The 14,154-nt window shown below is 45.4% G+C and overlaps 1 protein-coding gene across 1 annotated transcript in view; it reads left to right on the top strand.

Moving 5' to 3' along the window:
- Window positions 1-914: 914 nt before the first annotated feature.
- CDH1 (cadherin 1, type 1, E-cadherin (epithelial)) overlaps window positions 915-14,154 on the top strand; it is an 88,210-nt gene continuing 74,970 nt past the window's right edge. Inside the window, exons 1-2 of the mRNA XM_006860218.1 lie at window positions 915-962; window positions 1,614-1,728. Of these exons, the coding sequence (XP_006860280.1) occupies window positions 915-962; window positions 1,614-1,728 (163 nt within the window). The remainder of the gene's footprint in view (window positions 963-1,613; window positions 1,729-14,154) is intronic.

Genomic DNA, 14,154 nt, shown 5'->3' with positions numbered 1-14,154 from the left:
CCAGGATGGCCAAACTTCATCTCTCATACTTCAGACATATTGTCAGGAGGGACCAGTCGATGGAAAAGGAGAAGGATATCATGTTTGGTAAGGTGGAGGGTCAGAGAAAAAGAGGAAGACCCCCAACGAGATGTATTGGCTAAGTGGCAGCATCGATGGACTCAAGCATGGCAACAGTAGTGAGGCTGGCCCAGGATCGGGCAGTGTTTCGTTCTGCTGTACATAAATAAGGTCGCTATGAATTGGTACGACTTGATGGCACCTAACAACAACAACAAAAAGAGCTCTGGTAGCGTAGTGGTTACGAACTGGGCTGTGAACCGCAAGGTCAGCAGTTCGAAACTACCAGCTGTTCTGCGGGTTCTACCATCAGGCTTTCTGCTCCTGTAAAGATTTACAGCCTTGGAAACCCTGTACAGGGTCGCTATGAGTCGGAACCGACTCCACGGCACATAACTAACCAACCACCACCACCACCAACACAGTAATGCGTCAGAACCGACTTCACTGCAATGGGTTGGTTTTGCGGGGGGAAATCGGATTCATGCAGCCCCATACCTCAACCTGGCTCTAGAAACCTCTTGGCTGCAGCTGGGGGCCGAAGGGAGGGACTGTGGGCGGGGCCTGGGCGGGATGTAGGGGAGCTGCCTGCTGCCTCCTGTTCCGCGGAGGAAGCCGCCAGCCGCGCTACTCCGCTTATTGGCTACGGCCGGCAGGTGCGTCCTCAGCCAATCAATGGCCTGGGGGCGTCGCCCTCCTGGCTCACCTGGCGGCTGCTGCGCGACTCAGCTCAGTGGCGTCGGGAACCCCAAAGCACCTGTGAGTCCTAGGAAGTCTGGCTAGAGTCTAGCCCAGCGCTGCCCAGCCCTGCCCCACCCAACCCCCGCCTTTTCTCGGCACCCGTCCGGCCCGCCATGGGCCCCCAGCACCACAGTCTCCTCGCACTCTTGCTGTTGCTGGAGGTATGTTCGCTCACCTGACCTCAGAGGACGCCTTCCTTCAGAGAAAGTTTGGGTCTGAAGGGCATGAATGGCCTTGGGAGAGGTACCTTCCAGGAAGGGGGAAGCGAAGCGCACTCTCCCGTCCCCTCCCGCAGACACCTTGGCGGGGGGGTGGGGGGCGATCGCTGGGGCTCCGGGGACGGACTCGGTGTTGGTTGGGATACGGGCTTGGACCGGACATTGGGGTCGTGGATCCATTTGGGAGTTGTACTAGGAGTGGGGACGAAGTAAGGCAAAGGGCATTCATAGAAATCAGGATACCGCCCATGAAAAGAAAGGAATGGGGCTTCCCTGGGATAAGGAAAGTATTGTCCAAAGGGGTTGAGAATTAGATTCAGGAGTGGGGGCGTTCCGAGATTAGGAAAATGAGGAAAAATCGTGAAGAGTTTTCATCTCCAGACAGGAAGCAAAGTAGCGCACAGCCACTTTTTTCTCGAGAGGGAGTTCCTGGCGGGCTTGGCGACCTGTTTCAGAGTGGGAGAGGGTGAAAATGTCCACTGCCGGGGTGTGGGGCTTCTCCCTCTGTCCGAACGCCGCGAGCAAAGAAAGGTCTCATTGAGGGCCGGTGGCGCCCCCCAAATCACTCCAGTTTCACACCTTTCCCCACCGCAGGTTTCATCGTGCCTCGGTGAGGAGCGGGAGCTCTGTAGTCCCGGCTTTGGCGCCGAGAGCTACACGTTCAAGGCTCCCCGGCGGCTCCTGGAGAGAGGTCGCGTTCTGGGCAAAGGTGAGCGCGCGCCGCCGGTGGGTGCACTCCCAAGTCTCTGCTCTTCTGGATGAACCCCTTCCTTGGCTCAAAACCCCACTACCATCTAATGGAACTCACAGTGATCTTAGAGGGCAGAGTAGTACTGCTTCATAGGGTGTCAATCTTTATGGAGCTGCTTGTTGGTAAAGGTTTGAACTGCCCACATTTCGGTTGGTAGCCGAGCCCTTATTCAGAGCTCCTTGGCACAAAAGATACCTCTTTTACCCAGATTTAGGGATTTAAACTTTTACCATATGGTTGAAAGAGGAAGCTTTGTTATAAAGGCAGCGGCAGCGGTAGTGAGACTTACAAAGCCTTCAGTGTGTCCTCGTGTTCTGGGTACTTTAGATAACCTGTTGAGTCAGAAGGTGGGGGTGGTTCCGTTTTACAGATGAGTAAACAGAGAGGTGAAACTGGAATATGGTTTCTAGGCACTGTTCTCCAACCATCTCTTGGGGTGGCTAAGGAGAAACACTTTGGTTACCAGGTCTGTGGTTTTTACTCAATAGGGATGGGAACTTTTTTTTTTTTTTATGTTTTATTGTGAATTATATGATAGTTTACATGAGAGAACCTCAGTTCCATATTCATTCCATCGTATATCATTACATTGCCATGGTTCCAATCCCCTCCATGCATCGTCTTCGGACCAAAGGGCATATCCAATAAGCCCGTGCTTTACACTCCCCCCTCCCCCCTCAGTCTTCCGGCCCACAGTTCCTCTCCCTCTCTGGATCCAAAGACCCCAGCCGCTTCATCCCTCCATGTCATCATCTCTGTCTGGGATGGGAACATTTTGAAACAGATACTATTTCCCCAAGGAATAATGGTGTTTTTTTAAGGAAAAAAAAAAAAAAAAATGGTTGGTAGCTCTGACTCAGGGGATGATAATGCACACAAACGCCCAATGTACTTTTAGAGCTTATCACTGTGATAATCTGGATTCTAGAGTTTGCTTTGTTCTACTGCACTGTTGCCCAGGTGCTGGATAGAGGGAAGGGGTTGGTTTCACTGATTCTCAGGTGCTTGTTTCTCATCACATAATTTACTCCTCCCTCATGATCCTCTTTGATGGGGCAGGTATCATAACAATAAAGGTAGCGCTTTTTGAAAAGAGAAATCACTCACAATTCACCTGAGGCATTGTTGTGTTTATTCTTCCAGTCCTTGGCCAAGTCAAAAATCTGCAGCAATCACACTACTGTCTTAAAATGTTATTTTTGAACTTTGGAAGTTATTCCAAAAGTGGGCAGCATTTTCCTCCAGAGAAACTGTTGATTGATTAAACATTTATACTCTAATGAGACCTGACTCTGTTGTTTGGAGCTCTCTATTGGGTCAGAAAAGAAGTGTTGTCTGCCTGATGTTGCAGAGGGTTAGCCATTTCTCAGCCAATCTATTTCATGTTTTGTCCAGCTCTGAGCTGGACAACAGAGACCAAATTATGAAGATACAGGGACTCGCCAGCCCTGCCCTCAGTACTTCAGTCTATTTAGCAGATTGTTGGGATTGTCTCAGGATGGCAGCCCTTTTATCAGAGGGCACTGTGGAGCATGGGTATCAAAGAGTGTGGTTAGCCTGGGATATCTTGGTGGAGTCTGTGGGCAATGAGGACTGGCTTTTGGAAGATGGAAAGCCTGACCTGGCCTTGAAGAGTCGGGTAGGGATTAGAAACCGCGATGTCGATGTCTGTGTGTATATAGGAGGTGTTCTGACACAGGTGCTGGCCAGTTTGCTTACCTGCACTAACACATTTGGTTAGCCCCAAGGGAGGTTTCTATGTTCTCATTTTAAGCTCGAAGTTTCTGATCAATAAAATTATAAAAAATAATGATACAGTTACTATTAATAGCAGTCTCTTTTTAATTATTACTTTTGAACCAGATTCTTGGGCAAGTGCTTCACATATTTCATCTCATTTAAATTTACAACAAACTGTGAGGGTGGGCACTGATTCTTATTTTGCAATACCTGAAGCACAGAGAAATTCAGTAATTGCTCAAGGATCCAAGCTGGTCTTATTTCTTCTTTTCAATAATCCAAAAACACAACTAGAAATAGGAGGTACTTGGGGCTTATTTGTAGCCTTTGTACAGTACATTGTGTCTTCCTGTGTGTCCCTGGAGAGCAGAGGGGTTGTAGGGTAGGACCCCTCTGAGAAGGTTCTAGTGACACAGTGATGGAGACAGTGGGAGATGGAGGGTCAGGCTTCCACCATTTTGGTGGGAAAAGTCACTTCCACCCTACAACCCACAGGCTTATTGAGTGGCTGGTTCCAGTTCCCTTTTTGTTCTCAGACCCCCACCTCCGCTCAAAAGATTTCCTCATGTTAACTTCTTTTTGTGGCCTTTTTTGGGGGAGAGTCTCCTTGTAATTCCGAAGGAGTCTCCTTAGAATAGTCCCAGAATGAAAATGCCCCTTGGTAAAAACAACATATTTGACCTCTAGAACTAACTTTGTGATTTAAAATGGCAGTCAGGATTTAGGAAGGTGATCTCTAGGGAAACAGATAGGACATTAGTACCTTGGCTTTCTGAAGAATTTGCTTCATGGAAATTTGAAAACAAGAAGACTATCACTTTGTCCAAACAATAAATAATCAGTTGCTTTGAAGAACAAGTTATAGTTTGGTTTTTAAATTTTCTCCATCCTGGAACCTGGTAGTGTAGTGGTTAAGAATCGGGCTGCCAATCTCACGATCAGCAGTTCAAAACTACCAGCTATTCTGTGGGAGAAAGATGAGGCTTTCTGCTCCCGTAAAGATTTACAGCCTCGGAAACCCTGTAAAGGGTTACTATGAGTCAGAACTGACTCCACGGCACATAACAACAACAATTCACTTTATCTACACAAGGCTGTGTTGTTAAGTGCTTTTGAGTTGATTCCTACCCATAGGACCCTGTATAGGATTTCCAAGGAGTGGCTGGTGGTTTTGAACTGCTGACCTTGCAGCTCAAATTGAACTTGTGGTCCACCACATTATCCTACAGTCACACTAGTAAAATGTCACAAATAGGGTTTTGAGTGAACTCGGGGAACTTTCAGATTGTGTGTGGGGTCATTCCCATGCCCCATGAGATGGTGACGCCACAATCTCAGCCGCCTTTGTTCCCTTCGGTTTCTCGCCAGGTTCCAGGATGGAGAAAGTTAAAAAACCAAACTATAAATTGTTCTTCAGAGCAACTGATTATGATTTTTTTCTTAGCACAAACTAGTTAGAGAAATCCATGTTATTAGACAGTTTGCGATCTTAGAAGTATTAGCTTAGTGCACACAGTTTTAAGTTGATTGAGGGGTAGGAAAAAGTAAAGCCAGTAGGCTTTTAAACCAATGGTCTCTGTTTACTTTCTCTGCAATATGGTCTTGGGTCATCAGGGGTCTGTATTTGGGGCTTGAGCTTTGGCCACTTAATGAATTGACACAGCTCACAGGCTGCTTCCTACCTATGTGATTTCAAGAATACCTCTTTTCCTCCTTTCTGCAAGGTGATGATAACAGAAGGCAGATCCTGGCTCCCCCTCCCCTCCACCACCGAATTAAACTGGGCTTTGGAAAAAAGCAAATAGGGAAATCTGTTTTGGGATCACCTAGCATCATCAGATACCCACTCTCCCGCCCCTCAAATGTCATGTCCCCAAACCTTCACATCTGTGACAAGGGGTGATGCCGAGCTTACTGGAGAAAGAAAACAGACAAGTCTAGAAAGAGACAAGTTGGCTGCCCTCCTACCTCTGCCTTTGTGTGTCAAGAGGAGCGGAGGCGGAAATTGGTAAACCCAGACCCTGCAAAACCATTTAAGGAAGACTGGCTGCTGCTCCTTCCTCATGGGGCTACTGGACCTGCCTCTCCCTCTGCCAGGTGATTATGGAAATCCTTGTTTGCTATTTGGGAGGGACTTTTTATTAGGTGAGCCTATTCTTCCAAAATACTCACCTGGGTGTCTATTACACATTCCCTTCCAAATGTAGCCCAGATAAGCCAGCCCCTGAGACAGTCACCTCCACCAACCTCCTCTCAGAGTTTCCCAGAGGCTGCCAAAACCCTAAAATCTCAAGAGGCAGTTGTCACTTCCCCAACTGAGCTATTCTACAATGTCTCAACCCCTCCATCTCCTCTCAGGGTATGTGTGTGTGTGTGTGTGTGAAATCATCAGTAGAGCTGGTTTGTGTAGTTCAGTGAGTAAGCAGGTGAAAGGTCTAGGTTTGAATTTCATTTACTCCTTATATGACCATGAGTAAGCCACTTCTACTTCTGAGCCTCAGCTTCATCATCCCTAAAGTGGGGGCAGTAATAATACTCAGACTTATTGTGATAATTAAATATGCACATTCATTAATTTTTCCCTAAAATTATGAGTGCTGGTACTAGGTTAGAACTGTAATACAGTAATGAATAAAGTAGCCATGGACTGGACAAAAATGCAAATGAGAGCATGTGTAAAGATGGGAAAAAGTCATTTAATGGTAGCTAGTGGACTTCTGTCCTGGTGTGGCACTGTGGGTTAATGTGCCAGACTGCAAAGCCGTTTGAACTGAAAGGTGGGCGGTTCAAGCTCACCATCTGCTCCTTGGAAACCCTATACAGGATCACTATGGGTCAGATTTGACTGGACGGCACTTAACAACAACAAGTGGACTTCTGGTATGGCACTGTGGGTTAATGCACTGGACTGTAAAGTTGGTTTGAACTATAAGGTCAGCAGTTCAAGCTCACCAGTCACCTTTCAGAAAGTGGTTGCTATGTGTCAGAACTGACTCGATGGCACTTAATAACAACAGTGGATTTCTGGTATGGCAGTGTATAATCAGCACTAGACTGTAAACCACAAGGCTGGCAATTGAAACCCACCAGTTGCTCCTCGGAAACCCTGTACCAGGTCCGTCAGAATCAACAACAAGAAGCCAATAACAACAACAACCATAGTATTTTATAGGATTCCTGGTGTGGTGCTTTAGGATAAGCACTGGACCGCAAGGTCCATTTGAACCATAAGGTTAACGATTCAAGCTCACCAGCAGCTCCTTGGAAACCCTATACAGGGTTGCTATGAGGCAGAATTGACTCGATGGAATTTAACAACAGTAGTATTCAGAACTAGATGATGCCCAACTACCACTACCAACTGCTCTGAAAGGGATCTTAGGTAGAGTGGGAGAAAATGAGGAGCAAAACTCGAAACTGTAAAAAAAACAACACAGAAAAACAACAAAAAAAATGAAACTAGGCTTAACTGGTGAGAAAGAGACTGGAGGAATCTGAGACTACCCTTCATGTTTGGAAAAGAACTCACCCTCCTTATGGCCCTGTTTTCAGGCAAGCAGTAGATAGGTATATAAGTGGGACAAGCAACAGTTGTTGTTAAGTGCCTTTGAGCTAGTTCCAACCTATAGCAACCCTGTATAGGGTTTTCAGGGAGTGGCTGGTGAGCTTGAACCACCGACCTGACCTTGCAATTCAAACACCTTTGCAGTCTGGAGCAATAAGCCACACCAGAACTCCAACGACAACACTAGTAAATTGTTATTAAATATGGAATGGTCAGTCATTCAAAATCAAAAGGGCAACATTTGCCTAAGGACCAAGTTGAGAAGGAATGGGAAGGTGAATGGAATGGAAACAGGAACCTCTGGGAGGAAGCTGGATAACTTGTTGTTTGGAGGGGATTGCAATCAGTGAGATAAAGTGTATGATTTGTTGAGTGTAAAAATGAAGCTCTTGTCCATAAACCTTCACTCAATTCACAAGAAAGAGTTGGGGAAAAAAGGCTGCTATTAATAACAATTACAACAAATGTATAACAATATTGGTCCAATCCTATGTGCTTAGAAGGGGAAAATAAAAACCAAACTAACCCATCATTGAGACTAAATGTATCTCTATGGTTGTTCAACTGTTTAGTACTGGGCTGCTAACTGAAAGACTGGTGGTGGTTCCAGTCCACCCGGCAATTTAATTCCTAGGGAGAAAGACCTGGTAATTTGTTCCCTGTTCCCTGAAAGATTACAGTTCTGCTCTGTCAGGTGGAGTCTCTGAGTCAAACCGAAACCAAATCAATGGCACCTAAAAGCAACCTCTCTTACCTTGGCTTTTGTTTATTTCATCTCTAACTCTATGGCCCCAGGGCAGGCCTGGAGGCTGCTTGTTAGAACTTTCTAACAGGCTGGTGAGGCTGGAAGTCCAGCTCACTGAGCTGAGTCTTGGCAATAGTGAGTTCTTCCTTCTGGAAGTGCAGAGGGCAGAGAAGGGGGACCTCAAACCCAAATAAGGAAATGGAAAGGGTTGGGAGTAATTTTGTGATGCCTTGATTTTTTATCTCTCATCCTTCCTTTCTCCTGCTTTCCCATTTTCCCCTTCCACCTTCTTTCAATTAATTTGTTTTCCTTTTTATGGTTGTTGTTGGTGGTCTGCTGTCCAGTGGGTTTCTGACTCATAACCACCCTGCATAGCGTTTCCGAGGGTGTAAGTTTTTACGGGAGCAGAAAGCCTTATCTTTCTCTTGTGGAGCCACTGGTAAGCACTATATTACCAGGGCTTCCTTTTTATACACCCCTGCTTTTGATTTTGTTACTGTTGTGTTCACCTCTCTTTCTGCACTTATCTCTTCCCTCCTCTTAACCTACCTCAGTTCGCTAGTTCCCTTCAAGGCCCTGGTGGTATCTTCCCAAAATTTGGAAGGTTCTTGAGCCAGGCTGCCTAGATTTAAATCCAGGTAAATCCCCTTGCTAGCCTAGGGAGGAGTGCTGGCCAAGAACTTCACTCTCCAGGTCTTTGTTTCCTCATCTGTATAATGGGCATAATAGTACCCACCTTATAGGATGGTATATCAGGTGCTACTCAATTAAGATTAAATATTAACTGCTCCTGTTAGAGCTCGGGAAGTTGGTGCTTTTTGTTTGAGACTCTCCCACATTTTACCTTTGCCTCAAATGTTGCCTGGTGTTCCCTCCCATCCAGCAAACCAGCCAAACCAGTTTCCTCACTCTTACTGCTTCTGTGTAAAGCAAATACTGCTTCAAAAACTAGACTAGAATGCCCTTTGTTAGAATAGGAAACGCTTGCCCCCATTCAGTCGACTTAGGGTGGGCTGAAGTGGTTTTGCTTGTGGGTTCAAAAAGGAGACCTGCTTATGAACTGTGCTTATAACTGGGGTGGGAGCCAGAGGTACAGGAGGAGCTGATGGTGGGAGACTCAGAATGACCTTCAACTTGTTTGCTTCAGCTGGGTTTTAATTCAGATCCCTAAAGATACCTATCTGTTCTTCCAATGCTAAGAAAGCTCTGCCCCAGCCCCTGAGACCATGATTCACCCACATGGAGAAGCATCCACTCAGCCACTTCTACTGAGCTAGAACCTCAGAGGGTGGGGTTCTAGGCTCAGCATTTCAAAAAGCTCCCCAGGTGTCTGCTGCCACCTGATTCATTGCCTGGACAAGCCTATAGGCTAGGTCACAGATGTTTGGTGACTAAATAGCTGGTGCCAGCCAGGGTGTGTGGTATCTAGCTTTTCAATCTTGAGGTCAGGGATTGAAGGATTGAATGGCCAGGGAGGGGTCAGGCTGGTCCTCTCTCTGCCTTGCTAGTGCAGGAGAGCTCTGCAGGTGTGAAGTAGAGTAGATGAGACCTAGAGGAGTGGCCGTACGGTACACCTCTCCCCATTGGGGTACTGACCTGATTAAGTCCCTGCCACCAAGGAGATTCCAGAAAATCTCTGTGAGACTTCTAAGTGGGTAATTCTTAGAGACTGCTGCTGAGGTGGGAAGAGGTTCAGAGGATACCAGGAGCAGCCACCATTGCCTGGGCCTTGGTGGATGAGTGGGCATTAGTCAGGCAGAGAAAAGGGAAAGGGCACTCAGGGAAGAGGAAATGAGCTGTCCCAAGGCGTGATGTCAGCGGCCTGGTGCTGTATCTTCCTGGACAAAGAAAGGGCACTTACAGGAGAGGTTCTGAGGATGAAGCTGCAGAGGCAGACCAGGGCTGGGCTACCACACAACCTTGGACCCTGGACCACAGCTAATGAAGGGTTTTCCTTAGTTTTGTTTATATTTCATTAGTAGCCATATCTTCATTTGGTTAAAAAATTACATATATACACATGTATGTATATGGCAGATTGTTCTCCCCGAAGGTATAGATAACTAGTTAGTTCCTCACAGGAGCTAATTTTACTAGCCTCTTGTGTATCCTTACAGAGTTTCCTTGTAGAAATGCAAAAATAGTCGTAGTTCTGTATACCAATGTAGACTAATATATTGTCCTTTTACACAAAGACTAATGTATCTTAATGCTGCTTTTTGCTTACTTGAACGAGCGTTCTCTCTGTTCTAGTACATAAAGAACTTCATATACTTTGATTTTTGCATAGCTGCGAGGTATGCATTGACTAGTTTATTGAACTGACCTCTTTTCCCTATACATGGACACTGGGTTGTGTCCTGTCCGTTGTTATAGGAAACAAAGCTGCAGGGAATAGTCTAGCACATTTGCTCTTGGCATGTGTTCTGGAAGCTTCTAGAAGGTGAATGCCCACAGGTGGGGATGTTGGGTCAGGGTATCTGCATCTGTTGTTTTGACATACATTTCCAAATTGCCCTCCACAAGGACTGTGTCACCAACACCTAGGGAAAGCTTGCTTTCCACTGTCCCAGTGTAGATTTTAAGCAAGAGGTTGGAACAGGTGTTTTGTGCCTGCTTCTCTGAAGACAAAAGAGTTTTGATTTGTGTGTGTGTGTGTTGGGGTGGGGTGGGGGGGGGAGTGACATCAAGATTTCCAGCACCTAAGTTTCCAGCATTTCAGCAAAAGTGAGTTCCCAACCCACCCACTGCCATGGAGTTGAGTCAGACCCATAGTGACCCGGGAGGATGGAGTAGGATTGCCCAGTTGGGTTTCCAAGGTTGTAAATCTTTACCGAAGTCCACTACCTCCTATTTCCGTAAGCAGCCCAATGTGTAACCAACTGTGCCTCCAAGGCTCCTTCTCCAGAAGTTTCTAGATACCCACACTGGGAATTGTTAAGTGCCATCGAGCCAGTTCCAACTCATAGCAACCCTGTATTGGATTTCCAAGGTGTGACTGATGAGTTTGAACCACCGACCTTGCAGTTAGCAGTCCAGTGTTTATCCTACAGTGCCACACCATAATTCCAGCACTGGGAACTGAGGAGGAGAAAGCAAGTTGAGAGAGGAAAGCTTATATTTGGTTAGGGATGTGTCATGTCTGAGTAGTCATGAATATTAGGGGGTTTCAGGTCTAGTGCTTGGCAATTTACATATGAATGTTTTATCTGACAGTAGTTTTTCCCCCTCCATTTCGTTAGTATGTACATAGATTTTTTCAGGGATCCCACAAACTGGAGGATAACTAGCATTTTTTGGGATGGTTCAACAATTAAGAGCTCAGCTGAAAGGTTGATGATTTGAACCCACCCAACAGCTCCACAAATGAGCTCTGGTGGCATAGTGGTTATGAATCGGGCTGCGAACCACAAAGTCAGCAGTTCAAAACTACCAGCTGTTCTGCAGGAGAAAGATGAGGCTTTCTGCTCCCATAAAGATTTACAGCCTCGGAAACCCTGTATAGGGTCGCTATGAGTCGGAACCAACTCCAAGGCACATAACAACAACAACAGCAGTTCCACAGGAGTCCTGGTGTGGTGCTGTAAGATAAGCACTGGACCCACAAGGTCAGTGGTTCCAACGCATCAGCCGTTTCTGGGAAACCCTACACATGGTCACTATGAGTTGGAACCAACTCAATAGCACTTAACAACAGCTCCACTAGGAGAAAGACCTAATGATCTGTTCCTGTAAAGATGATAGCCAAGCATCATTGTGGTAAGTAGTCCAATGCTTTATCCCACAGCACCACACCAGGACTCCCTTACACAAATTCAGGTTCCGACTGGGACTTAGTCAAGATGCTTGAGCCCTTCAGAGGTCTGGGTATGGATCTCTCTCCTGAAAGATGAGAACATGCCCCTATCCCTCTGAGCTCAGATGCTACTTAGGACCTAATGGGACCCTCCCCGAAGGGTTGAACCTGTTTCCCACAAGCAAAAATCATAAACAGTAGCCAGCACAGGACCCCGTGGGATAATTGGTTGAGGCCTGGATAATAATTAGCTGACTTTGTAATTATGAGAGCTTGTAAAAAGCCGAAAGCCATTCAGATTTATCTTACCTGGGCAAGTTCAAGGCTAAGAACACCTGTTGCTGTGGTTTGGCATCCAAATGTGCTGATCCACCGTCTCTGTTCCCAGAAGCGTTTTTCCAAAAGAAAAGTTTTACAGTACCTTCACACAGATTGTTGTAACAGCCTCCTTTCTGGTTGCCCTGCTTTCCCCAGCCTCCTCCTAACACCCAGAAGAGTGATAAATTAGAAGTTATCTGTCTTGTTCAAAATTCCAGTGGTTCACTCAGAATGTAAGGGTGTATTTCACACAGAATAAAACCTGAATATTTTCTATGATTTACAAGGTCTCCATGAAGTGCACTCCTTACATCCTCATCTACCACTCTTGCTCCTCTCTCCAGCATGCTACCTCCTGGCTGTACCTAATACATAGCAGGCACATGTCTACCTCAGGACCTTTGCACTAGATGCTCCAATATCCTGCATGACTCACTTGTTAATTGTTTTCGCCTTTGCTCAAATGTCACTCCTCAGTCTGGCCTGACCCCCTATTTGTACTTCCCTCCCCACTTCTATGCATTTCCTGTTGGACTTCTCACCACTTAACACACAAATATGCTGTAAAAGACCTCTTTAAAGTGTTAAAGGGCAAAGATACCTGTTTGAAGACTAAGGTGCTCCTTACCGAAGTAAGAAGTAATGGTATTTTTAAGCGTCTCATGTGCATATGAAAGTTGGACCAGGAATAAGGAAGAATAGATGCATTTGAATAATGTTGCAGGAGAAGAATATTGAAAAGTATCATGGACTGCCTTTTACAAATCTGTTTTAGAAGTGCAGCCAAGAGTGCTCCTTAGAAGCTAGGATGGTAACACTTCCTTTCTCATACTTAACTGGAGAAGGAGCCCATGCTTGGTAAAGTATGAGTCAGTGAAAAGGAGGAAGACCCCCAACGAGATGGAGATGGATTGACACAGTGGCAGCAAAAATTGGCTCAAACATAACAACAATTGTGAGGATGGTACAGGACTGGGCAGTGCTTTGTTCTGTTGTGATAGGGTTGACTCAATAGCACCTAACAACAAACACGTATTTTACTGATTTCACCTGCTCACTGTTTTGTCTTGATTTGTTCATGTGCATCTGAAATAGTGCTTGACACTCAATAAGTAAATGTTGAGTAAATGAGTGGATAAAAGAGGTTTCAGAGAGTCCATGTTGGTATTAGCACCACTGAGTCCTTTCCGATTCGCATTGACCCTGTATAGGGTTTCCGAGGGACAACTGATGGGTTTGAACTACCAACCTTGTGGTCAGCAGTCCAGTGCTTATCCTACAGAGCTACACCAGAACTCTCAGAGTCTAGATAGATACATATTTATACATATCTTTTGCTTTTGGAGGCTGATGCAGTGTAAGGATTATTATTATTATTATTTTAACTTTTTATTGTGAATTGAGTGAAGGTTTACATAGCAGGTAATCAGTTTTACATTCAATAAATCATGTACTTTTATTACATGGTTGCAATCCCTCCTATGTACCAACAGTTAACAGCATTTACCTTCATTCACATTAACTGTTGCATTTTTCCCTATGTCTCTGCTACCTTCATCTTTTCTACCCTCTTGTTACTGCCTATGTTAACATGTGCCTATGAACAACTCCCACCCCCAACCATCATAGATTGCTTCTTCTCTTACCAAGAAAACCTTTTAAAAACTTTTATAACATTGACTCATGCAGTATTTGCCCTTTTGTGATTGACTAAAGTAGCATTGTTGTTGTTGTATGTGGTGGAGTCGGTTCCGACTCATAGCGACCCTGTACAGGGTTTCTGAGGCTGTAAATCTTTACGGGAGCAGAAAGCCTCATCTTTCTCCCGCGGAACAGCTGGTAGTTTCGAACTGCTGACCTTGCGATTCACAGCCCGATTCGAAACCACTATGCTACCAGAGCTCCTGCTGTTAATGTTTACTAAATCTTTGAATTTCTTTTTTTTAATTTTAATTGTGATGTGCAGGTATATTATTTTTCTTTGAGGTTCCCTGTAATTTATTACTTTTTTTTTCATCCTTAAAACAGTTTTATCTTGAGATCTACTTGACTTCCTGGCCAGTTGGAGATGGTTTATCTATGCTATTCCCTCCTTTTGCTTTGTAGCTGACTTCACTAAACATTGATATCTCTGGTTCCCTATTTTTAACCTTGTAGGTTTATTTTACTTTATGTCTGGATTGAGTTCTGGGTGGCATTATCGGGTGTGGTAATCTCAGG

This window comes from Chrysochloris asiatica, unplaced genomic scaffold (genome assembly GCF_000296735.1).
Source record: "Chrysochloris asiatica unplaced genomic scaffold, ChrAsi1.0 scaffold00037, whole genome shotgun sequence".
In the NCBI taxonomy this organism is placed as follows: domain Eukaryota; kingdom Metazoa; phylum Chordata; class Mammalia; order Afrosoricida; family Chrysochloridae; genus Chrysochloris; species Chrysochloris asiatica.
The sequence above is the reverse complement of the archived record's forward strand: the minus strand, read 5'-3'. Positions and strand labels throughout refer to the sequence as shown.